This window comes from Olea europaea, chromosome 1 (genome assembly GCF_002742605.1).
Source record: "Olea europaea var. sylvestris chromosome 1, O_europaea_v1, whole genome shotgun sequence".
Taxonomy (NCBI): domain Eukaryota; kingdom Viridiplantae; phylum Streptophyta; class Magnoliopsida; order Lamiales; family Oleaceae; genus Olea; species Olea europaea.
This window is the reverse complement of record NC_036237.1, coordinates 3393688-3419909: the sequence shown is the minus strand read 5'-3', so window position 1 is coordinate 3419909 and position 26222 is coordinate 3393688. Positions and strand designations below refer to the sequence as shown.

Here is a 26222-nt window from a genome sequence, read left to right as displayed (position 1 = left end):
TGGTGCCCAAACTTTTAGTTTCCTCTCTGCCATTTCAGGGTTCAAATGTTCTTTATTCTGTATTTACATTGTTCTTTTCAAGTGTCTATATACATACGTAACGTATGAGTAAGAGAATTTTTCTGATGCTAGAGATTCGGCCATAGCTTAGCTCGATGAAAGAAATCCATGTATCTTTTCTGTTTTATCTCTGATATTAGTTTCTTTAACTAAAAAAATCACAGATTCAGCATCTCGAAGTCTCAAATATGCATGGTCGGAGATAGACTCGATACGGACATTCTTTTCGGACAAAATGGTGGCTGTAAAACCCTTCTTGTCCTCTCAGGTAATTTCGGACAAGATTTGTTTTCTCGTCCATTATGACGTTAAAATTCATTAGTATGTCATCTGAAATACTTGTATTTCCTGTCTGAAGGCGTAACATCTCTGTCGATGCTTCAAAATCCTGATAATTTGATACAGCCGGACTTCTACACCAACAAGATTTCAGATTTTCTCTCAATCAAAGCTGCAACTGTATAAGAGATCTTCAAATCATATATTTCTATTAATCCTTGTCATTCTTTGTCTATGATGACTTCTTAGATATGCAATTGCATGTAATTATAGCTTTTCTCATTGGAGAAGATAAGAGCTATTAGTAACTACAAGTTTATTGTGATTTTACTAGACATGAAAAATTAGATGTAATTTTCTGTGATATATGTTTTACTACTAATTCTTATTTAATCATTTATTCCCTCTCTCTTTTTTTGCCCTTCTTGAAAGAGAAGAAGAGCCGTGAAAATAGATGCAAAAGTTCAATTAAAATGATGTAAATTAGACGTTACACATGACACTAAACACGATGTCGTTGATCACGTAAATATTTTGATGGATTCTTATAATTATTACATATAAATATAAGCCGATTCGATTTATTCTTGTTCTTTTTTAGTTATGAATCTATTAGTTAGCAAAGTAATTCAAAATAAATAATTTGAGCTATCTAAAATAGCTTAATTTTCATTTAGGGTGTGTTTAATTATATTTATTTTCCATGAAAAATATCAGTTTTCCATCCAAATTTTTACATGGAGTGTTTGAATGCTATTTTTTTCATGGAAAATATTTTTCAACTTTTGAAAATATGCTTAATTTTCCTTGTTTTTGAGGAAAACATTTTCCTTGATTAGAGGTGGTTTGTCAAAAAAAGAAGAAAAATATTTTTATTTCTAGGTGATATTTTTCATATCAATCAAACACACTCTTAGTACTTGTTAACATATGTTCTTTTTTTTTCTTTTTATTTTTTTTTTTCAAATTTAACCCTTAATCGATAATTTGTACTGTGTAGTAGTCTCTAAAAGTTACCTTCTAAATGTAAATTAAGATTGAGCTTCTAGAAAATTAATTTTTATTTGTAAAAAAATAGTTTTAAAAATTATAATTTATTTGCTAAGATATTTAAATATGTTAAATAAAATTCAAAAGTAAATCGATATATTTTTTAACTCCCAATGAATAAATTATTATTTTACAATTTAATTATTATTTATTTAAAAGCATACTTTTTAAAGCTAGGGAAATCGGTGCAATCATATATATGGGCTCGGAATTAACGAACTCCACTCAATCTTGAATCTTTCACGTATTTGCTGTTCGAACATACACACACTGAGACGGAGAAGCCGCGGTCCTTTCTCTCTCATCATCTCCCCATTTTTGCAGGTATAGATCGTTCTTTGATTTTTCTGAAAAGCCTTTATCTGCACCTGAAAGAAGAGGGAAACTGAATTTTCCCATTTAGGATACATGTATAATTTAATTTTCATCCGGGCCTTTTTTTAATTCTTTCTAGTTTGCTTTATTTGTTAAAGAATGTTAATTATTGCATTTTTTTTTTTTCCAATTTGCAGATAATGTTGGAGCCTTTTACAGAGGGATGCCCTTTAAGTAGATAAAATTATATGTACTGTTGGTGTTATTATTGCTTTGCAGGTATCGGTTCTGTCTCTTGCTCTCTCCGACTTCCATAGATTTATTTATTTATTTATTTATTTTTGTATATTTTCTGATGAATTTGTTTGTGGTACATCACTGAATCTCTCGTAATTATTGGTCTAAGTGATAGTATAACCATCTGTATTTCCAATTCCAATAATTTACGATGTCCAACAAGCTCTACATTTCTCCAGATTCTTTTATGAGGTTAAAATATTGCAACATCTGTATCCAAAGACAAGTTTTACTCCCGTGGACGGTAGAATGTTATGGATAAGTTCTAGTTCTGGTTTAAGAGAGCAATAGAAGAAACCAAAACAACTAAAGCACACACAGATCGGTCCACTTTCACCCACTCACCGTAGGTCTGCTAAGATTTTCATTATGAAGAAGAAAGTTTGGGAAGGAAATTGTGTACGCTATTATTAGGCTCCATATGTTCCAACAATGAGTTCGTTGGGATATACCCCACCTTTTGATTGCTGTCATATTTGGATGTTGGATAAAGCAAGTGGTTTTCAAATGAAATATGGAGGGCACTTGACACTAATAGTATAGAAGAGTGGATATTCCCACAGAATCCGTTTAGTTATGAGTATTTTTACGCTTTAGGACTTTAGGTATTAATTTCCTGTATTTATGCATATATGTACGAATAAGATGTTTATAATTGCCATTTTTCATTTCATAAATGTTTTCTCTTCCTATGTTTCCATGTTATTTCTTTGCATTGCTTCAAAGACGTCACTGAACAAGGCTCAGAAGTGTCTGCTTTTTCGTCCTGTACCAACATTTCTCATTTGATTATTTTCATTTGTCTTTGAAGAGAACTTTTCTTTAGCAAGCCAACAATAAGGGAATTCCGTGAACCTTTGAAATGAATATTGTCAAAGAATTCTTAATATGGTTAAAGTTCTTGCCATCTGTTGCTTCAAAAATTTTCAACAAAAATCTTGTATACGAATTTGATGAATTTAGAATATATGACCAATTTATATCATGGGGTAAGCTCGGTACTATTCAAATGATATACCTTTCTGGAACATTTCTTCTTCTAGGTCTGCATGCACATATACTATAGTTATCTTCCTCCATGTGTATTTTGCAGTTGATGGCCTGTCAAATGGATGCTAGAGTTCTGCAGTCTATATCTGTGGTAGAAATTGAAAGCTTTAGATCATATATGCTTCTCAAAAGCTGTCAAGCTATCCAGTATTTGGTCCACACACACAACTTCACTAGACACACTTCAAAGCTTGGCATACCTTCTTATAGAAAGAGGTAATTTCTGAACTTTCTAGGCTTGTCGTAATTGTTTTAATGGTCCTGCAGCCGGGTGCCTAGGTAGGAGAAGGTGTTGGGATGAAATAATTTGATCTTTGAACGGAAAATGTAGAAGGATTGGTTGTTACAGTTCAGTTGGAAGGATGGTGTAGAAGAGAGGATAATGTTGACACATTTTCGCTGTCAGGTTTTTGGGCAATTAGCTGTCGAGGGATTACTAAATTTTGGTGTGAATTTTTAGAGGGATGACCAAATGATTTTAACCTTAGAAGTAATAACACTTGAAGGTATTCAAAGAGTTTTATGTAGCTCTGAGTAGTTCCATATTGCTTATAAAGTTGTATGCCTTCATTTGAACCACCTCGTTCAAAAGCTTCAACTATCAGCTGTGGACAGATTTATTTATTAATTTTGTATTCAGTATGCCCCTCGTGTACACGACTGATTCATTTTTCATCAATACTAAGACACATGATCAAATTTCATAGGTTCAAATCCAAATTATTGTGTACCCTGATGCCGTTAGAGATTGTGCAAAATTATTTATTTAATTTGTGATCAAAGTTCCCCCTCGGATGTTTTAACGTGTGCACAATTTTTACAAATGGGTGGCTATGAGACTTTAAGACATCATCATCGTGTGGATATATTTGAACCTTCTAGTTTAAGAACTTAAGTCATCAGATATGGGACAATTATATATTCAAATTTTGTCACCTATACCTTTCTTTTTGTACCTATTCTTGAGTAAGCTATAAAGTAAGTAATTATTGGTCTAAGTGATAGTATAACCATCTGTATTTCCAATTCCAATAATTTACGATGTCCAACAAGCTCTACATTTCTCCAGATTCTTTTATGAGGTTAAAATATTGCAACATCTGTATCCAAAGACAAGTTTTACTCCCGTGGACGGTAGAATGTTATGGATAAGTTCTAGTTCTGGTTTAAGAGAGCAATAGAAGAAACCAAAACAACTAAAGCACACACAGATCGGTCCACTTTCACCCACTCACCGTAGGTCTGCTAAGATTTTCATTATGAAGAAGAAAGTTTGGGAAGGAAATTGTGTACGCTATTATTAGGCTCCATATGTTCCAACAATGAGTTCGTTGGGATATACCCCACCTTTTGATTGCTGTCATATTTGGATGTTGGATAAAGCAAGTGGTTTTCAAATGAAATATGGAGGGCACTTGACACTAATAGTATAGAAGAGTGGATATTCCCACAGAATCCGTTTAGTTATGAGTATTTTTACGCTTTAGGACTTTAGGTATTAATTTCCTGTATTTATGCATATATGTACGAATAAGATGTTTATAATTGCCATTTTTCATTTCATAAATGTTTTCTCTTCCTATGTTTCCATGTTATTTCTTTGCATTGCTTCAAAGACGTCACTGAACAAGGCTCAGAAGTGTCTGCTTTTTCGTCCTGTACCAACATTTCTCATTTGATTATTTTCATTTGTCTTTGAAGAGAACTTTTCTTTAGCAAGCCAACAATAAGGGAATTCCGTGAACCTTTGAAATGAATATTGTCAAAGAATTCTTAATATGGTTAAAGTTCTTGCCATCTGTTGCTTCAAAAATTTTCAACAAAAATCTTGTATACGAATTTGATGAATTTAGAATATATGACCAATTTATATCATGGGGTAAGCTCGGTACTATTCAAATGATATACCTTTCTGGAACATTTCTTCTTCTAGGTCTGCATGCACATATACTATAGTTATCTTCCTCCATGTGTATTTTGCAGTTGATGGCCTGTCAAATGGATGCTAGAGTTCTGCAGTCTATATCTGTGGTAGAAATTGAAAGCTTTAGATCATATATGCTTCTCAAAAGCTGTCAAGCTATCCAGTATTTGGTCCACACACACAACTTCACTAGACACACTTCAAAGCTTGGCATACCTTCTTATAGAAAGAGGTAATTTCTGAACTTTCTAGGCTTGTCGTAATTGTTTTAATGGTCCTGCAGCCGGCTGCCTAGGTAGGAGAAGGTGTTGGGATGAAATAATTTGATCTTTGAACGGAAAATGTAGAAGGATTGGTTGTTACAGTTCAGTTGGAAGGATGGTGTAGAAGAGAGGATAATGTTGACACATTTTCGCTGTCAGGTTTTTGGGCAATTAGCTGTCGAGGGATTACTAAATTTTGGTGTGAATTTTTAGAGGGATGACCAAATGATTTTAACCTTAGAAGTAATAACACTTGAAGGTATTCAAAGAGTTTTATGTAGCTCTGAGTAGTTCCATATTGCTTATAAAGTTGTATGCCTTCATTTGAACCACCTCGTTCAAAAGCTTCAACTATCAGCTGTGGACAGATTTATTTATTAATTTTGTATTCAGTATGCCCCTCGTGTACACGACTGATTCATTTTTCATCAATACTAAGACACATGATCAAATTTCATAGGTTCAAATCCAAATTATTGTGTACCCTGATGCCGTTAGAGATTGTGCAAAATTATTTATTTAATTTGTGATCAAAGTTCCCCCTCGGATGTTTTAACGTGTGCACAATTTTTACAAATGGGTGGCTATGAGACTTTAAGACATCATCATCGTGTGGATATATTTGAACCTTCTAGTTTAAGAACTTAAGTCATCAGATATGGGACAATTATATATTCAAATTTTGTCACCTATACCTTTCTTTTTGTACCTATTCTTGAGTAAGCTATAAAGTAAGCTGTGTGGAAAGTTTTTTTGTTGATACATTGATTTTTGTGTTGAAATCTGCCTACTCAAGTCACCTGCGGGTAAGATGCAATAGACTGTTTCAGTCAGCATGGATTAGAGAAGTGATAGTGAAATGTCATCTTCTTAATTTAAATTTGCACTTCTCATGTTTTGTATTCAGTAGTCCTAGTAGATCTTAATTCCATTTGTGGTGTTGTCTTTGGTGTTTGTACGTTGAAACAGTTCTAGGTCAAGAGGTCACGATTGGAGAATAGCGATGACTTTGGACACTAATGGATTTACTGCCAATAATAACCAAGATAGCCTCAACGGAGACACCTCTGGTCTTGGTGGAACTCGTTTGGGCAGGATAGTAGGTGCTGGTGGTAGGCAGCTGTTGAGCAAACTGAATTCAGCTCGGAAGAATTTTCCCATGAAGGTGTTCCTTCTCCTCTTAGGATTTTACACAGCAAATGCCTTGGCCACGATTCTTGGGCAGACGGGAGACTGGGATGTATTGGTAGCCGGAGTAGTTGTTGCTGCTATCGAGGGTATTGGTATGCTAATGTATGGAAAACCCGTCTTTTCGGGGAGGCTGCAGTCTCTTGTGGTGATGGTGAACTATTGGAAAGCTGGGGTTTGCTTAGGACTCTTTGTTGATGCTTTCAAATTAGGTAGTTGACATTTTCCTGTCCTTATTTATTGTCCAACCTCTTGACTTCTAGCATTTCCTGTCGTCTCAGGAAACTTTTTGCTGCTCGCAGTCTTTAGAACCCCTTCGACCCACCCATGAATGTGTAGAAGGTGTTGTATCGTTTTGTAGGTATTCATAGATTATGCAAAAGTATAAGCTTGAACTTTGTTAATCTAATAAAAGTCAACACGTCGAGTCTTGACCATTCCAGGTCAGTGAGAAAAGGACTTTTCCTGGTGCAGTAGCTTGTGCATCCCATCAAAAGCTTAACAGACACCAGTATTAACCAATAGGAGGCTTCCTCTGTAGCTTTTAACTCAAAAAATTTTCCACAAAACTTCGTAGAGTTGTGTTTTTATAAGAAGATGGAGGAAAAGTTTAGCTACTTACAAAAAAATCGACAAGGTTTCTACTTTTTACACGACATAAAGGTTACTGCTTTAACTGTTAAATCCCAAAAGAACAATCTGCTGCATTGCATATAAATTCGTTCCAGAAAACATGATTATAAATCTGGTAAACACGAACAGAATGAGAATGATCGAGTTTCTTTACTCAAGTGATTAGAAATCAGTTTAGCATGCACAGAGGGATCACTTCTCATTTTGCAGCCAGCCACATCGATGTCCTCTCAAAACTCAAATACATTGATTAACGCCATGAGAGCTAGTAACGTGTCTCGAGAAATTAGTACTAGAAGCCGTGGAGATATGATCCTGTTGTATGTTGTATGCACCCACATCGACTCTGTAACCATCTCCTTTCTTTTTCCTCTCATATTGAATGTATCATCCTTCTCGAGATTAACATACAACCAATCTGTGACAAGATTGTTCTGAAAAGCATGAAATAAGCAAAAATTGTGATTAACTTGTAATTCTTAATTTTCCATCTCTGTGGAATAAAAGACACGTATCCATCAATGTGGTTTGGTGCTTCTGATTCTCCACCATCAATGTGGTTTGGTGCTTCTGATTCTCCTACTCCATTTTTGTGTCTTTTTTCCTCTAAAATTGTAGTAGTATGTCTACACAATTTCCTGAGGCATCCCACACAGGACTAGAGAACTTTTTGTTACTTCAGTTGACAACTTACAAGACATCCTAGAGATATCCTTAATCCATTGGTTTCTATTCTAATATCACCATCAAATCACATGAAATGATTGAGAAAGAGAGAGAAAAATGGATATCAGCAGGCATTATCAGCCCTCATTTGCCCTGTCCATGGTGATCATCACTAGGATTTAGAAAGTTCAAAAGCATGGCATTCCAAGAGAGAAGCCTGTCGCTTTGATTTACCACGATACTTCTATCCACAGACAACCTTCATTTTAATCTGTAATAACAAGAATTAATGACCCGAATTACGTGGACTAACAAAGACTCAGATTTTCCTACAAGTGAATTAAATCAAGAATTATATAAAATTGCACCGAGGGAATCCAGTCAAGAAAGAATTGATCTCATTAAGATGTATAGATACGAATGCGAGTGAAAGCAGTGTCCTGCTTACTATCCAACAAACTCATGCACAGGCATCAAGGCATCCAGAACCACCAAGAAAGTGTATCAATTCTTCTTGAAAATTAACATAAGCACTGAACTTGACAAAATTTACACCAACTCATCGGCCAAAATTGATTGCAAATCTCAGAATGAGCAGCTTATTGTTTTGGTGGACTCAACTGTATCGAAATCAAGATGATGTGAGGAGGAAAAAAATAAATTAAATGCCAGAGGCAGAGGCAGAGGCAGAGGCAGAGATCTCCAGAAGACAACTTCGTCATTTTTATATCACAGAACAGATGCTAACCTGCTAATTCCCCACATCCTAATGTGCTGTGGTCGTGGACAATAATCAGAGTCTATGGATCACTTCATCAATGCCATCTGTGTAATCTGTTGATATCTATCTCCTAATTTAATGGTATGAACTACATCCTTCAAATCCTCCAGGGTAGAACCTGGCACTCTCTTAATTCCTCGCTCCTTCATCATATCCCTTATCCTAGAAACTTCTTCCCATTTACCAGCTACGGCATAAATATTAACCAGCAACATGTAATATGAAAATTTCTGGGGATCTTGCTCAATTAATTCTTTAGCAATTTGTTCCCCTAAGATCAGATCCCCCTGAAATCGAGATGACCCAAGCAATCCTGCCCACAATGAGGATTCTGGAGACACATCCTTGTCAACTGGTATGTTCCTTAAGATATTCACTGCCTCTTGCACTAGACCAACATTGGCCATAAGATTAGCCATGCACCAGTAATGTGCAAAATTGGGCTTCACATGAAACACATCAACCATCTGGGAGAAGTATTTTCTCCCCTCTACCAACATTCCTTTCCGGGCGCAGGCACATAAAATGCCAATAAAGGTAACCTCATCCGGGATAATTTTATCCCGCTCATTTAACTTTATGTTCTTATTGGTATTTACATTTGAATCCCCAAGTACTCTGGTTTTGTCAACCATTTCTGTGTATAAACTGATCCCATCAACTGGATTCCCGTGAATGCAGTACCCCAATATCATTGCATTCCAACACACCAAGTTCTTGATCAACATCCTATCAAAAATTATTCGAGCTACATCCACCCTTCCACCCTTACCATACATATTAATCATAGCTGTATCTATAATCAAACTCAAATTCAAAAATATCCTAACAAGAACTGCATGAACTGATCTTCCTTCCTTCAGTCTATTAGACCTCCCACAAGCCGTAAGCACACTCACCAACGTTGTATCATTGCAGCTAAATCTTATCCTCGCCATTTCCCGAAACAACTTCAGTGCATTGCCGGGGTTTCCAAAATTCAAATAACCTGTGATCATTACATTCCAAGAAACCACATTCCTCTCAGGCATTGCATCAAACACGTGATGCGCTCGACCCATCTCCCCAACCTTAGCGAACCCATCAACAATTGTGTTCCAGGACACCAAGTCCCTCACAGGCATCTCAACATACACTTTCTCAGCAATTCCCATGTGCCCACAACAAGCATACAAATGAATCAAAGAATTCTGCACAGGCAAAACTCCATCAACACCAAATTTCAGAGCTTGCCCGTGACACTTCTGACCCAAGCTCAAACAACCCATTTTAGCACAAGCACTGAAAAGAGGTGGGTAAGTGAAACTGTTAGGAAAAAGGTTACCACGCTGGAGCATTTCAAAATACAAGCCCACAGCTTTATAAGGCAGAAAGCTGCAAGAATAGGCCTTGATAACAGTGTTGACACAGAAAGTATCGGGAACCTCAATACGCTTGAAAATCAACATTACATAATCTATATCATCAGATATAGTAGAAAACAGTTTCAAAATCCTCCCATAAAAAGAAGGTTTTCTGAAGAGACCCGATGTTATTGAATTGGCTAGGATTTGGAACGATTGACTCAAACTTCGACAAGAATTCAGAAAGTACAGACAATTTTCCTCTTCTTTACAATAATTACTAGAAGTATCGATTAAATCTGGAGAAGAAAGAGTCGAAAAATAGGAAAATGGCTTCGAGGGATTTATGTTTGTAAACTGAGAGATTCTGAAGCGAAGCAGGTGGTCTATTAAAGACAACTTCCTTGCCATTCAATAGTCATCTGCTGCCAGTTTCCTTTCACCGTTTCAACTCTATATTTCGTCCGCCATTAGCGTTCTTCGCTACTACTAGCTGCGCACGGGGGTTTTGTCGAGCTGGTAGACTTGCGAAAGCCCTTAGCGCAAAGAGGATCGTGCGCCTGGTCTGAGTTTGGGTGGCCCAGTTCCAGTCGGGTCAAGTGAATTTATTTATTTTTTTATAAAATTGAAAGCGAAAATTCTCTTTTTAAATTTTAGGTCTCCATCAAAAAGAAATTCAAAAATACTAAAAATTGTCCGTTCTTTAAAAAATAAGATTGTAAATCTATTTTATCGTGCTAGTTTGTTCACCTATCCCCCTATTATTCAATCATCGATTAGTCACATGTCGTTAAACAACAAAGAATTTAACGAGAATAAAAATAAGAGGAGCATTCCTGTTACCAATATTTTTGACAAAATTATCTGAATTCTTAAATTTATACTAATCTAACGATCGACATCATTTATATTAAAATCCTAAAAATTTTATATCCTCAAATGCAAAAATATCATAGTTACCTTTTTAAAATCATCAATTAGAAGAAATCACAATTCTTCTCTCATTCCTTTTTCCACTGGGGATTGTCCTCCTCAAGAAGAATATTGAGGGTGGGACATTTATTTCCACACATTTCTTCTTTGATTATAATGAATTTATTAATTTCACTATTTCTCGTATCTTGAACCAACATATGTGATAGCACATTATTTAGATGAAATACAAAGTTTATGAGTCAGTTTTAATATATATATATATATTTTTTTTTTTTAATTGAGATAAAATATGAATAATTTATATTGATTTTTGGAATGTTTTTCATGATAATTTTGCATATTAGAGTGGTCCGATTACAAATAAGTCTTTAACCTACGAAGAAATTTTATACCAGTAACATCAAGTACTTAAAAACACATTGGGGTTGGGGGAGGGGGAGGAACCCCTAAACTGTCCTGAAATTAAGGATGTCAAACGGGTCGAGTAGTTCGTCGGTTCAACCGCTCGACTCATGGGCAGATTTAACAAGCCCGAGCACGAGCACGTGCCAAGTAGGAGTGGGATAGCTCGCTAGCGGCTCATGGGCTGTGCTCACAAGCCAAAAGTTCACTAGCCGAACTCGTCCTCTGACTTACTCGGCTCGTCAAGCTCGCTAGAGGCTCCTGGGCCGTGCCCACGAGCCAAAAGTTCACTAGCCGAGCTCATCCCTTGAGCATGAGCCGAGCTCATGTGTATAAGGACTGAATCAAACCCACCACTACTTGAAATCTTGTCGAGAGTCATTCAAGCTAATTTTGATTTGAGGAAAGTCAAAGCTTTATATCATTTGTGGATAATGTTATCTCAGTCATTCAATTTTTGGGAATTAAGCCTCAGTTTAACTCCCATTAAAATTACGCCCCCCTTTGAAATTCATTTTTTGATCAAATCTTATTTTACTGCAGTAGTGGGCAGATTTAAAATTATAAAATGAGTCAGCATAATTGTCAGAACGAGTTAACATTTATAATGCCATTGAGGCTTATTTACCTTCACTTTGTAATTGGGTAATTGGAAATTTACGCACAATTACCCTCAACCATTCGAATCATTTTACGTGAAATTGACAACCATAATGTCAAGGGCATAAATGTAAATTGACATATTTAATATGTGGAACTCTCCATTGTCGGACAAAAAACATAACCCTTATTTGAGCCACACTATTTTCATAAAAATGCATTTTTAAATAATGTATCGATGAAAAATATGTGGGTAAAAAATAAAATAAAAAGTTTAGAATTTGACTATAATATTATTTTATTAAAAAATACGTGATTGGACTGATATTAAGCCCCTATTTGGTTTCCATTCTTTTCTCATTAAAATGAAAAATATGACCATTATCCATCACATCAAGCTACTAAATTTTAATTTCTATCTCTTGTGTAAGTCCCGTAACGACTCCATTTTTAATTCTCATTCTCGCAAAAATGAAAAACAAACGGGGGCCAAATCACCATTGAAGAATATATATATATATACACACACACACACACATTTGACGCAATCAAAATTTTCATCACGCCATATTTAATCTACATTCACTTCTAACTTCTTTGTTGTTGGATTTTATAATAGAAATACAACTAAGTCTTATGTCAATATATTTGAATTTCAGTGGATTAAATGTTCTCATCACTTCATCTATTTACGCTAAACTGCTGAAAAATTCCATGAAATTATAAGAAAGCTAAATTTTCAAAGATATGCATTAGTGATCCAATTTTTTGAGGCTGCTTATACTTTACATCTCAAATCACATTATTTGTTTTCACATGCCTTTTTGGGTACCTTTGGCCCACTAGTAATCTTAATAACATTACATCTCAAATCACATTTTTTTTTTTTTTAAAAGAACGTGGCTCAAATAAGGCTATAATTTCAATAAAGCCATTGTTTGGGTTCCATTTATACGAGTTTTGGGGGGGAAAAAATATTTTGAAATAATGATTTTTTTAAAAAACATGTGATTAAAAAGAAAAAAAAGCTTTATGTTTATATGTAATATTAGTTTATTGAAAAACGTTTGATTAAAAAGATAATAAAGAAAAATGCATTTTGATTAAAATGAAGCCCAAACAGGAGCAAAATAATTTTACAAAATAACCCGTAATTTTCCCTTACTTTTAACCCAAACTATCTCTAAAACTATAACGTTTCAAAAATTCATTATGAAAAAATCTCTACCAAACTGGGATTGAGTTAGACAACTTTCTTAGTGACCATTTCTAAATAGGAAAATGATAAAGGGATAGAGCCACGTCCAAACAGGACGCCTAATTGGCTCCCCCTGTTGGAGGGGGGCGCCGGCTATCCAGCAAAACCCTTCTAAATATTCAAAGGAAAATGGCATGTATCGAAATCTCAAACATAAAGTGAGACACAATAACCCACCATACCACAAATTTTGTTACAATCTTTTATAAGTTTGATGACATTGTCTTTACGAGGAAGAGTTTTACTCAACGTGTGAGAGAGATGATCAAACACGTTAAATATCACCATAAAGATAAAAAGAACAAATATTGAGACCTGTAATCTCTTCATGTGGTGTGGTTAGTGTCGGCTGGACTCTCATTCAGCTCGCTTTCCATTCGTTTTATTCATCTATCAACCTCATTATTCCTTCTTTTGTCCAAAGAGCAAACCCATTGAGTATGTGTTCCCCTTCTGAGCTGCAGCTTCTACTCGCTTTTCCCCAATCTAAAGCCATTCAAGACAAGAAATTAATACAGAAGTTACTGACAGAATAGAGGCATGGTGAATGTTTGACACACACGACTACGAGGTACAGTGAATGCAAGTTTAACTTCTCTTCTTTTAGTCTTAATACTGTCCAGCCATGCTCAGTACTATGTACAAAATGATCATAGAAAACTATTTTCTTTTAGGAAAAGATTTTAATTTTCTTGCATCCAAAAAAGACAGTGCAGGATCAGATCTGGCCAGAAGATTTGCAACGAAGATTTATTATATAGGCACCATCAAAATTACAGGCATGGTCACCAAACATGTTATAGTAAATAAACATTAGAAGAATGATTTTATAGATAGTAAACATTAGAAGAATGACTGCCTTGGAAGTAAGCCTACCTTATCCATTAGCCAATATCCAACCGTTGGTGTATACTGTACCAAGTACATAACAAGAAGCACAGGCTGCACGAGGAAAAAAGGATAGCAACTTAGAATTTCCAAGTATGATATACATAAAATGAAAAGTTCTAAAGCGGTATGTTGAACATAAAATGAGCAACTCCAGGCAAATATGTTCAGCACTGCTCACAAGTGAACTAATTCTCAGATATTCAGCATTTAACTTGCATGCCAGTCTATCTGGTTTAGAAAAGTTATTCATTGTAACTGATGGGTTCACAACAGGTACAAGGATCGAGCATAGTATGTACAGGGAACGTGCATAGTACAGGATTCCTTTAATTCGGTATCATGATGGTAAAAATCTCAATTGACAAACCTGATATGATATCCAAGCTTCCTTCAGACCATGACTTGCAGCGATTATAGTCAATTCTGCACATCTCTCTGATGATACGCGTTTCTAGAAAGCAAAGACATGTTATAATGGTTCTACCATGTCACAGGTTTTCCAGTTAAAAACTTAAAATGATGATAACTCTAGGAGCTGATATTCTCATTAATCACATGCTTGACAACATAGTTTCTCCATAACACATAAATAGCAACTGGTTTAATGGGGAAGCAAATCCACCAAAAATATTTATTTAGCAATCAAATATATATATGCAAACAACAGTGGCGGTACTAAGTAATGAAGTAAAGAGAAACAGCTTCTTTAGGTTCCACTCACTTCCACTTTTAAGTTGTGTTGGCATGACTAAAAGTTAAAATATAACATCCCATAGCGACATACAAGGAACGAATCAAATAATAGATTGTAATTACTTTAATTATGTTACTTTGTCATTTCATGATTGTATGCGAACAAGAAATCTATTACAAGAAAATATTTTATTTGAGAAGTGTAATCAATTTTGTGCCATCCTTTTTTTCCAACTAAATGTAGGAACATTTCGTATGGAGCAGAGTACTTTGTTTTAAAGACAATTATACTGTTATGATGAATAATTCTATTTGTACATAAGGAGTTACAAAAAGTTTTACAAATAGATGAGATGTCAAGAAGAGAGCTAAGAATATTTTATTTTTTATTTTTACGATTTGGTTGAAGAAATTCTAACCCAATGATATATCACATCATCACATGTATGTACACCAATTGGTAAGTGTTGATGCACGTATAGCACAACCATGTTATGATAGGGTACATCATATACGTATGATATTAAAATATTGAACCATAATGGGATGAACATGTACTTAACTACCTTGCTCCGAGGCCTACTCTTTTTTAGTGTATTGGTAAGCCCATAAAGCTCAATAACCTCTCTAAAACAGTTGTAAGGCCCAAATACTGCCTATTGACCAATAAGCCTTACAAGTATTAGACAGGTATAAAAGTCAGTTATAAGCATCTTGGTGTGTTAAGGGCTTGTAGGGTTTTTGAGTGTGTAGGTAAAATGTGAACTAAAAGTGGCAGAGTTTCAATGGCTAAGGAAAAGAACTTGAGTTTCAATTTTTCTTTGGTAAATTCTTGTCCAATTTCGCAGGCAATCCAGTAATATGAAGGCTTAATATGCATCACCAATTAATGAGGTTAGTACATCATTAACATACTACATACATTTATATGATTCAAATTTAGTGGAATATATGGTGAATTTGCAAAAAAATAAATCTGAAATATTAGAAATTCAACGGAAAAAGTTGGTTTTGCACTTGAACACTATGAGCCAATGTAGACTATAAAAATCTTTTATGTAAAACAAAAATGTATTACGAAGTATTCTTTTATTTAAAGGAAAGGAAAGGAAAGGAAAGGAAAGATTACAGAGCTTCCCAACCTATATGTAATATCTCAATTAGGTCTTCAAACATATGCTTGTCGAATTTGGGTCTCAACATTTCAATTTTTTAACACACATCTCAGTCCTCAGATACTCGGTTTCTCCGAAAAAAGGATTAACAAAACAGAGAGTTTAGATGAAATCAAAATTGGAGGTTGGGCGAGAAAACCAGAAGGCGAGGGACGACGTGGGGTGAGGGTGAAAGCCAGAAGCAGTCAACGGCAGTGGTGTTGGGGGAGATGCGCTGCTTTTTTCCTTTTTCTCTTCTTTCTTTTTTTTTTAATTCCTGTTGGGGGAGGTGCGCTGCTCTTTTTTTTTTTTTTTAATTCCTTTATCTTTTCCTCTACTTTCTCTCCTCTTTTCTATTAATATTTTCATTTTAAAAATGACTTACCTATTTTATCCCTCAAACAGTGCACGTGATTTTTTAGAGTTATAATGGAGCTAAATAAACCATCCATTAAGGACCCATGTACTACTGAATTGAAAGGTTGCAGACTCAAATGCTAGAAAAAATAGGTTACATGTGAACCCCACCCCCCACCCAACAAAAAAAGGACGTTTCATTTGAATAGTATTACACAAAATGATTTCATATTTTACCTCAGAAGAACCCTTCTGTTCTGAGATGCTTGCACCGGAGCTGGTAGACGTCGCTACAGGCCCTGGACAAACAATAGTCACCTTGATTCCTTTTCGGCAAAGCTGAAAAAACCATAGATCGTATGAATATAGAAAAAAAAAGAGAGTAACTTAAAAAGATTAATCATCCAACTCATCAAACCAATAACCCTACAGAACACAACCGCGTTCTGTTATTTAATCAGACTTTCCTCTTCCTTCAAAGCTACTTAGAGAAATTGCTGCTGAAATCTTTTAAGAACATAGATGTAGCTAGCCCTAATGATTTAAAAGAATCAATTTACTCAGCTTTGTTAATAAAATTTAAAAATAAATAGAGAAAACACTTCATTTGCTGCCCCTGTGGCTTAATGCACAATGTTGAACATAAACTTATAATGAATGATGCGTGGGTCCAACAGCAACAATCTTGGACATATATTTGGGCAAGACACCGTATGCCTAGAATATATTGGTTTGTAGTGTATAACAGGATGAAGAAATAGGCAATAAAATCTGCATTACATGCTTAGTATATCAATTTTTTTATTTCATTACGAATTTATGTGATGGCATACCTCAGATCGCAACGTATGAAAGTACCCATTTACAGCAAATTTGGAAGCAGAGTAGACAGCTTGACCTGGTGCAGGTGCTTTTCCTGCAGCACTGCTCATCTGCATATAGATAGCATGCAAATGAAAAAATGGAAAAGGTAGAAAGAAATTCTACACTAATATAAACTTGGTCAAAATAGTTGATGTCTAGTTAGTCATTAAAACTCAACCACTGCACTTGGAAAAAGTGATTGAAGAAGTTCAACAATCTGGGTCATAACCAGATGATATTGCAAAGATAGAGATTATTCTGGTCCATTTGCATGTCTAGCCATACAATTCCAGTCACATATTACTAAAATTCTTGAAATTGGATTTGATCGGAAGAAAATTCTTAAACATTTGGTATGAAAGTAGGCAACAATTCGCAGAGATCAACTAGAAGGTACCACCTTCCCCAGATCCACACACATTAGATCACTCCTATCATATACATTTGAAAAAACAGTTGATAAATGAACTCATTAACATGACATACCACAACAAAATGTCCTCTCCCCCGCTTCAGCATGCAAGGTGCCAGGAGTCGCGTAAGAGATATTGGCCCCATAACATTTACATCAAATGTAGCCTATTAAGGAAGTAAAATAGTCAAAAAGGTGTACACGGTAAAACTTACAAGTATCAAATGTAAAGAGTGAAATAAAAACTAATAAATTCTGATCTGTTGGAAGGGAAGAATTTCTGTCCAGTCTATGATGGAGCAAAGTAGAGTGAACTGTGACTGTAATGTAAGTATTTTACTAGATTAATCTATCTATATATTTAAAATGCAGAGAGTCTTCTTTAATTAAAATATCTATTAACTAAAAATCCAAGTCTTCCTCTCCATCCCATGTTTTGAGAAGCAAAATACTAAAGATTTTGCAGGAGTAACTACCCCGAGGTTTGCTAGAATTCAATTTTTAGCTCACCCCATCCCGAAAAGCCAAAAAGCCCAAAAAAATAAATAAAAAATGGGGAACTGCATGCACACACATAATTGTCCCCGATTTCATAACAGATAAAAGAAGGAGACATAAGGTACAATAAACTTTCACTTAATATAAAATCAATTAGTCTGACACCATATGAATTAATGCCGGTATAAATTTTTTTAACTATAAATGATTTTATTAAATCTATTAGCATGATCTATGTGCTTGTTAATTTTGAATCTTTGCAAAATACCGTGATCAAGTTCATACTTATAACATCAATGCTCTAGGTCGTAACCGGAACTAACCAACAAACATGAACTAAAGAGTTTTGATTAAGTCAAGATACATGGAAACAGGTATAATCAGCATTAACAACACTTCTACCCTTCTACGATACCTTGAGGCTGTCCTCTGTCACATCTAGAGCTGTTGTTTTCTGCAAAACAGATTCATCTTACCTGCTTAATAAACATCTATATAATTAAAAATAAAAAATAAAAAAACCTCCAATAGATTCCATAGAAAAAGAGGTGAAATCAGCAGGTATAAAAATCTGCATATTCTGCCTAAGAGAGAAAAAGGATAAAGTAACTAGTAAGTCATAGATCCCTTCTTTGTTCTGCGTTTGATCCTCTCAAAAGGAACATTCTCTGGTAGTAATCTTATCTTATGCTTTTCCACCCCCCACGGTACAGCCACCCCTTTTCTCCATCCAAAGCATAAAAGATTGAAGTGTAAATAAAGGTTTGCCAAGGTCATTCGTGATTATTCCTCCCACTTGCAACTCAGTTCTTATAATTGTTGCAATCCAATAGACTTCATTGCTTTGAAAAACTTGGGCATGGTCAACATTTCTATCTTTTGGTATTTCAGAGTTTTATCCCTTCATTGCAACGTGCAGGTCATCACCCCATTCTTCAACTGGAATGCCATCTACCAAGTTGTAGCTAAACTCTTGTGTGTTCAAATTTACTGATACGTCATCTAATTGTCATTTACACAATATTCAATTACTTACAGGACGCTCAAAGGCTGCATTGTGGAACATATAATCCACACCCGAACCCCCAAAAAAGGATTCTGCTTTCTCTACAGCCTCTCTAAGATAATCTTCCCCCAAAGTCACGTCCAGAGGTAAAATCATCACGTCATGTGGAGCATGCTTTCCTGGCTTAGCACAGGGTAATCAATGTAAGGAAACAAAAAATGAACATCCACAAATTCTCTGTGATGCATCAATAGGCCTTTTAAATTGGTAGCCAGAATGACAAACCAGTGAGCTGATTCTTGACGCGCTGTAGGTCAGCTTCATTTCGGGCTGAGATAATAAGCTTTGCTCCTAGATTTGCAAGTTGTTTAGCAAGCACTTCCCCTGATCATCCATACGTGAAGATTAAAATTATTTGAAACATGATGAGAAACAATTTAAAAAGGTAGCAAATAAGATTTCTCAAAATACTCAATAGGGTAAATGCTCAAAGAGTGGAAATTTGAGTAATAATGCAATCATTCTAACCCATGAAATCCGGGGAAAAAAATATTTTCATCATTCTGACTCTGACCAACATTTCCACAAAATCAATAAATGGGATGTCGAAATAGGTTTAAGATACGCGTTTAGCTAACTAACTTTGAAAGTGAGAATAATAATTGCCAAGAAGTCACTGAAGAAACATAATACCACTATGCTGAATTATGATCAATATTCTTCTCTGGATTAAGTCCAAAGACGTAATCTTCTGCATTTTATCAATGGAGGGTAAAGTTTGACCCAGATAAACTTTATGACCCAGATAAACTTTAATGACAAGTTAAGTTACACTTTCAATATCAGGTATAACAGTAACATATCAAAAAAGTTGACAAAAAGAATCAAAAGATACTAATATCACAACTTATGTAATAATAATAATAACAATTCGAACAATTCATTCATAGTAATTACTGAATTAAGTTTTAAAAACTGCCATTAACTTAAACCACGTACCAATCCCTCGGCTTGCCCCGGTAATCCAAATTACCTATATATCCATTCAGGAACATAAACAAAACATTATCTAAAAAAACTGTATTTTTAGTAGAAATAAAAATATACATATGTAGTGTGTATGCTGAATGAAATTTTTTTACAAACCTTATCCTCAATTTCTTCGCGCTTTACGTCTTTCTTGGACAATAACGTGAAATCCCCTAATGAATTCAAAGTTCAAACAGCTGTAAGCTCGAAATTGGGAAGTTGTAAAATTTACGATTCAATAAATTCTGACATAATTAAGCGAAAAAATTGACATACCATCGGCTTTAAGAAACAGGTAGGAAAATCCGATGAAAGAAGAAAGGAAGAAGGACGATAATAAAAGGGTTAGCATTTTCCCCACTTTCGTTCTTGTTCTACGGTTTCTCAGTGGAGCTTCTAGTTTATAGTTAAATAGTACGGGAAAACGGGCGGCTCTTTCATCTACAAGAAATGCGATATTCGATGATTTTGAGAAGAGATCGCATTTAGTGTTAAGCAATTTACTATTTACAACACGGCTAACACAATTTACAGTGACACGTCTCCCAAATATTGGGTCGTTCCCTTTGTATTTCAATTTCATAATTTTGAGTTTTGAATTTATTTTAAATTTTGTGCTTTAAGTACATGTTTTGAAATTATTAAAAATACGTTATTTTTGTAATTCTGCAAAACTATTTTTCAAAACACAAAAATGAAAAACGCATTTGCTTTGAAATTTTGAGAATAATTTTTAACAATTGCCGAAAATCACCATTGTTAACAATTTTTAACAACGCCACCATCGATCACAACTGCCAACCAAAATCAACGCAACCACCACAGTCATTGTCAAAAATCACCATCGCCATTACCACTAACAACCACTGCCATAATTAACACTACCACCAAAAACCATCAAACAAAATCAACACTAACACCACCAAAATCAACCATTGTCATCGTCACTGCCACCACCATCAACCACTGCCAAAGGGGAGAAATGCACAAAAAAAGTAAGGAATGAAACGCAAAAACGAAAATCAACCAAAATCAATATCACCATCACCACAATCAAACATACCACCACCAAATCAACCAAAATCAACAGTGAACTTTGCCTTCCCCAAACCGCAGTAGGCGTTGAAGAGAGAGGAGATGGAGACAGGCGTAAACGAATGGATCGCGACATTGCGTTCACAGTAGCGTCACCTCTCCATACGACGCATCACCTTCGTCGCCTAACCACGCTGTAGCCGAATCAAGAAGAAAGGAAGAGGAGAGTTGAAGGAAGAGATAAGGGGACGTAAGAGAGAAGGGAGACGAGGAGACGGCTCAATGGTTTCTCTCTCCTGTTTTGCGTGTTTTCAACATTTCAAAATGTTGTTTGCATTTTCTTTACAACTTTCTTTTTTTGAAATTTCGTTTTTAAAAACGGAAAGAGAGCGCATTTTCACTATTTTCATAAATCTCGAAAATAGAAATAGGCTTGAAATAGAAAAGAGAACAATTATTCTTTAAAAATGCCTAATGTACAGGCCTGTAGAGGCCCCTCACAAGCTATGTGAGGGGGGTGGGGGTGGATGGCCTGTTCATTATTTTTCTAACAACGTGTTGACACACTAAAAATGCAGTCCAAATCAAATAACCCAAGGAATAAAGCCCAATTGAGGAATTCCCAAATCAAATAGCCTAAAGAATGAAGCCCAATTGGACAATTCAGGATAAAGGCCCAGACAGGGTTATTAATGAATGCAGTGGAAGCTCACGAACACAGTAACATCATCGTCCAAGCTTGCAAGACGTCCAAAATCTGAGCGAATGGAGTGCCTTACAGTCGTCTAGAGCGATGACCCTGTTTTCACCCATACCTTCGAATCGTCCAGGATCTTAGCAAACATAAAATGTTATGGTTATCCAGAAATACAGTTATTGAAGCAGTTATTGAGTAATTTTATCACATTCCATGATTCAAGGAACCCAGTTGAAGGCGGTTGAATGACAAAGAGTTGTGGCAGCAGTTAGAGACGGCAGTTCCTCGACAAGTAAGCCACCATAAAGAAAGTGGGTAGATATAAAGCAATCAAACAGTTTCCAAGCGGTTTGTCATAAAGAAATCATCAAGAAAATATAAAAGGAAGAGAAGACATAGAGAGAAAGGACCCCGAATAAAACACTCTCAAACAGAGAATATGTAATTTCAATTTTTTAGTTTAAACTTAAACATTTCTTTCAGTACTCGTGTGCTTGCGCCCCTTGGAGACATTTTGTTTAGTTCCAATTGTAAATCATCACCAATAAAATACCCCTTTTTGGGACTTTATCTTAAGAGGTTTGTTCCTTACACAATCGTCTGATCTTTTTTTTTTAATTGTTAGCGACTACCCGCGCGAAACAATTTGGCACGCCCGGTGGGACCTTGGTATTTGGTGTTGAAGATACAAAAGGTGAAAGAATATGTCTCACAAATCTGATAAGGAAGCAGCAAGTTAGGAAGGAGTCCAATCTGTGATCGAGTGATAGATGAGCAGCATAGCTCCCCACGAACAGAGGGACAGAGTCAAAGTAGTCACAGTCGTTACGAACCAATGACAGAGTTGAGTCCTCGAATCATGCGTGCATTACTTGGAGAACTCACACAAAATGTCGTTGAACAGGTAAATCTACGAAATATTCATAATATGGAAAGATTTACCCAGAATAAGAATGCACATTATGACAACATGGCCAAACAATTGAATACTTTGAATGAAATAATGAATAAGTTAGTAGGCCAAATTTGTCAGCTAGTTGTGCCTCTTGCAAATCACTTCCAAGTTAGGACAATTGTGGGACATAATCCCCCATTCCTAAGTCCAAATTAAGGGATAGAACCGTCTTTTCGTCCCTCTACTTCGAACCAGGGGATGATGTAATGTCAAATCAGAATAGTGGTAATGGTACAGCTAACTTGGGGGTAACCTAAATATAAGAGATAATATCCTAAATAATGGACAGAATGCCCCACCTGTTAATGATGGAATAAATATTCAGGCTAATGGTAATAATGACCCAAATCAAGACAACTTTGTTGCCAACCAAGGACCAAATATCAGGCCTCAAGCAAATCAACCGATCAACTAACCTGTAGAAATTCCATATAACCCCAACGTCATGTTGAGGAATCAAATTATGGAAATAGTACAGGATCAGATGGCTTTTGGAGTACGTCCTGTCATTAGGCCGACTTACACAAAGCCATATCCTGATTGGGTAGACCAAGCATATCCATGGCCTAGAGGGTATAAAGTGCCAGAATTCTTACTATTTATCGGTTTAGGAGAGGTGTCTACTCTAAAACACATAGGGCGATTCACACTGTAAAGTGGTGAGGTAACAGACTACCATAAAATGAGGCTGTTCCTTAATTCATTAATGGGAGTAGTTTTCTCCTGGTTCATCAATTTGCCAGCAAACTCTGTTTAAACATGGCAATAATTGGAACAATTGTTCCATGCTCAGTTATATAAGACTGAGTCTGAAGTTACTTTAACCGATTTGGCGAGTCTGCGTCGAATACCAAACGAATGGGCAAAAGGTTTCTTTCAAAGGTTCAAGACAGCAAGAAGTAAATGTTTTGTACCTTTGCCCGAAAAAGAGTTTGTCAAAATCGCTCAAAATTGTCTTGACTTTGATTTGAAAAAGAAATTTCAAGACGAGGAATTTCCTGATCCTTTTCAATTGAGCGCAGACATGATTAGGTATGAATAATTAATAAGAGAAGAGAGCAAATGAAAAATTCTAGCAAGGGGGCTTATTATAGAGACCCAAATTTTGATGTTCATGCCATTAATGACGAATATTATGATCAAGCCAAAATGTGTTTGACCGAATTGATTAAAGGAGATACGTATACTTGTCCTATAATGGCTAAACCTAAACCGTCGGGTAAGGATAAGCCTATAAAAGATGAAAACAAAAAGGTTAGAACGTTCTCGTTCGATGTAACCAAAGCTGACCTTATATTTGATAAACTATATAAGGATAAACAGATAAAACTGAGCGATAAACATAAATTGCCAAGCCCTGAACAAGTTAAGGGTAAAAAATATTTTAAGTGCCATAATGCATGGTCACATTTGACTAACAACTGTTTGGTTTTTTGCCATGTGTTACAGGATGCCATTGAATCAGGACGAATTACGTTCAAAGACAAGAAGAAAATGGCAGTGGATGAAAACCCTTTTCCACAGCCACTTGGGATGAACATGGTGACGACTGGTTTCAAAAACAAGTTGACAAAATTCAAGTTGGTTATAGATGATAGGGAAGAGGACCTTGGGTCACATCCCAGTGTCTTTGAATGTATCAAAGGTAAGGAGCCCAAAAAGGATGAAGACGTCTTGTATGAAAGATGCAAAAGAGAAGTGAATGCAAATACAAAGAAACCAGGGATATGGCAGCATCACCATCGCCTTAATTTTTTTTCAAACGCTCAGCCTGGTAAAGGGCGAGGTGCATCATTCTATAGGAGACCGCCTTTTAAGAGGTAGTTCAGGCCAGTAAATAATGGGAGAACATTCAGGCCACAATCTCGCCAACCAAATGTATGGCATTCGTTCCAGTATAACGCAGGAAGGGTGATACCCTTCAACGAGATGACTAGAACCCAACAAAAGCGTTTTCAACGAAATTATGGACGAATGATGAGGCAACAACAGGAAATGCCACGTCCTAAAGCGCCCAAACTACTCGAAGTAGCCAATTAAAATGTTCTCAAAGACAATGAAGAGACTGGTACAATGAATCAATGGAAGAATTGCCAGAAACTTCTTTTGGGAGATCAAAGTTTGAACGAGACAAAGGAGATGGAGAAGATACAGATCAACTCCTTACTATTTAGTTCGGTACGTTACCTCCTGTCATGGCTAATAATTACTTACTAGCCATTGAGTTCAAGAACAAAGAGAAAAAAGAAGAAGAAATGGAGGATAATGAAAAAGAAGCATGTGTGCTGGAATGTGAAGAATGCCAAACTTCTAGAGGGGCCTACGATGATGAAGGGGATGATGGTATGATGGACATCGAAGAAGAAATTGATCTGGAAGCAGAAAGAAGAAAGAGAGGAGTATCGTACAATCCTCTGTTGAAGCAACTACATCGATAGGGAGTTCGTAAAGTGGACTTGTTGGGAGAACCTCTAGGCGTTCTTTCGGTTATTACATGCTGTACGGGACGCCCAAAAGAAAAGAGAGAGTTCCTCGCTCTTAAAAGTATGGATCACCTCCAAAAATAATGCCTCCTCCCACAGTTTGGGTACCGAAGAAGAAGCATTAGAAAATAGTAAAAAGGAAATTCAGGAAACAGAAGTTCAGTGCGATATATTGCACGTTGACTTATCACAAAAGGATAACTCAACAGAGGACAAACAGAAAGTGAAAATAGATGCTGCCGAATAGGTTATTTTTAAGAGACCAGCCATGAAGTTAACTAAACACTTGAAGCCATTGTACGTTGAAACTTTAGTTAACGGCATACATGCGGCAAAAGTACTTATTGTTAATGGAGCAGCTATAAACACCATTCCATCTAGGATGATGGGAAAATTTGCAAAGACAGAAAGTGATATGATTCCAACAGAAGTCATCCTTACAAGTTTCAATGGAGGAGCAATTTCGGCTAAAGGGGTTATGTCATTGGACATAACTATAGGGACAACTACTAGGACCATAGTCTTCTTTGTAATAGATGGTCCTACTAGTTACAATGTGTTATTAGGAAAAGATTGGATACACAGAAGTTGCTGTATACCCTCATCGCTCCATCAATGCCTGATTTTTTGGAATGAAAAGGGTGAAGCAGAAGTGGTGCAGGTCGATCATAGGCCTTTTGTTGTAGAAGCAAACTCAATGGAAAGGTTCACGTACAAAGGAAATTATGAACCTATCAGAGTAGTCCAAGATGGAGAAGAAACTCAAATTGTTGCATAGAGTGAAGAGCCATTTTCAGTAGATGCACTCACTGAAATGTTCAGTCAAATGAGGCCAAAAATAGTGGCCCTAGAAGAGCCAATAATTGGCAAAAGAGTAATCAAGGAGTTTTAAATGAGTTGTAAGCAACAAAGGCAAATGGCCGATGTTCAGGCTTTCAAAGTCAAATTAATGGCGTTCAATAAAGAATGTAAGGATAAGACGAAAGAAGAAGCAACCTTGGAAGCATTGAGAGACAAATTGGCAGTGTTCGAGTTGGAACAAAATATTGGTCGAGAAGTCAACAAAGTGGATTGTTTAAAAGAAGAAGTGTCTATAAGGGAAT

The 26222-nt window shown here is 35.9% G+C and overlaps 3 protein-coding genes across 6 annotated transcripts; 1 reads left to right on the top strand and 2 right to left on the bottom strand.

Annotated features, from left to right (window-relative positions):
- Nucleotides 1–1575: 1575 nt before the first annotated feature.
- On the top strand, nucleotides 1576–6891 carry LOC111374903 (ycf20-like protein). 4 transcript variants are annotated; one of them, XM_022997812.1, is made up of 4 exons: nucleotides 1576–1713; nucleotides 1902–1983; nucleotides 3095–3267; nucleotides 6208–6891. In XM_022997812.1, the coding sequence occupies exons 3-4, from the start codon at nucleotides 3098–3100 to the stop codon at nucleotides 6644–6646; spliced, it is 609 nt and encodes a 202-aa protein (XP_022853580.1). In that variant the 5' UTR covers nucleotides 1576–1713; nucleotides 1902–1983; nucleotides 3095–3097; the 3' UTR covers nucleotides 6647–6891. The 4 variants fall into 4 exon arrangements, with proteins under 4 accessions (XP_022853580.1, XP_022853626.1, XP_022853505.1 ...); XM_022997858.1 differs by having other exon boundaries at nucleotides 1591–1799; XM_022997737.1 differs by lacking the exons at nucleotides 1576–1713; nucleotides 1902–1983; nucleotides 3095–3267 and adding an exon at nucleotides 4052–5207 and having other exon boundaries at nucleotides 6214–6891.
- A 619-nt stretch (nucleotides 6892–7510) lies between these two features.
- Nucleotides 7511–10412, bottom strand: LOC111374831 (pentatricopeptide repeat-containing protein At3g51320). Its single transcript, XM_022997600.1, has 2 exons — nucleotides 8474–10412; nucleotides 7511–7996 (listed from the first exon to the last, which is right to left on the bottom strand). The coding sequence occupies exon 1, from the start codon at nucleotides 10258–10260 to the stop codon at nucleotides 8533–8535; it is 1728 nt and encodes a 575-aa protein (XP_022853368.1). The 5' UTR covers nucleotides 10261–10412; the 3' UTR covers nucleotides 7511–7996; nucleotides 8474–8532.
- A 2751-nt stretch (nucleotides 10413–13163) lies between these two features.
- Nucleotides 13164–20448, bottom strand: LOC111374752 (dehydrogenase/reductase SDR family member 7). The gene is made up of 12 exons (XM_022997514.1): nucleotides 20226–20448; nucleotides 20067–20122; nucleotides 19920–19953; nucleotides 19206–19304; nucleotides 18951–19099; nucleotides 18330–18368; nucleotides 17491–17583; nucleotides 16974–17072; nucleotides 16378–16479; nucleotides 14304–14387; nucleotides 13922–13987; nucleotides 13164–13531 (listed from the first exon to the last, which is right to left on the bottom strand). The coding sequence occupies exons 1-12, from the start codon at nucleotides 20299–20301 to the stop codon at nucleotides 13448–13450; spliced, it is 981 nt and encodes a 326-aa protein (XP_022853282.1). The 5' UTR covers nucleotides 20302–20448; the 3' UTR covers nucleotides 13164–13447.
- Between the last annotated feature and the right edge of the window lie 5774 nt (nucleotides 20449–26222).

What these genes read in the sequence shown, in the direction of transcription:
- LOC111374903 (XM_022997695.1), top strand. Translation starts at nt 5,020, where the DNA reads ATGTGTATTTTGCAGTTGATGGCCTGTCAAATGGATGCTAGAGTTCTG. An exon ending in ATACCTTCTTATAGAAAGAG is followed by an intron (nt 5,208 to 6,207) that starts GTAATTTCTGAA and finishes ACGTTGAAACAG; the next exon opens with TTCTAGGTCAAGAGGTCACG.
- LOC111374831 (XM_022997600.1), bottom strand. Translation starts at nt 10,260, where the DNA reads ATGGCAAGGAAGTTGTCTTTAATAGACCACCTGCTTCGCTTCAGAATC.
- LOC111374752 (XM_022997514.1), bottom strand. Translation starts at nt 20,301, where the DNA reads ATGCTAACCCTTTTATTATCGTCCTTCTTCCTTTCTTCTTTCATCGGA. An exon ending in CGGGGCAAGCCGAGGGATTG is followed by an intron (nt 19,305 to 19,919) that starts GTACGTGGTTTA and finishes ATGGATGATCAG; the next exon opens with GGGAAGTGCTTGCTAAACAA. An exon ending in TTCATACGTTGCGATCTGAG is followed by an intron (nt 16,480 to 16,973) that starts GTATGCCATCAC and finishes TGGTTTTTTCAG; the next exon opens with CTTTGCCGAAAAGGAATCAA.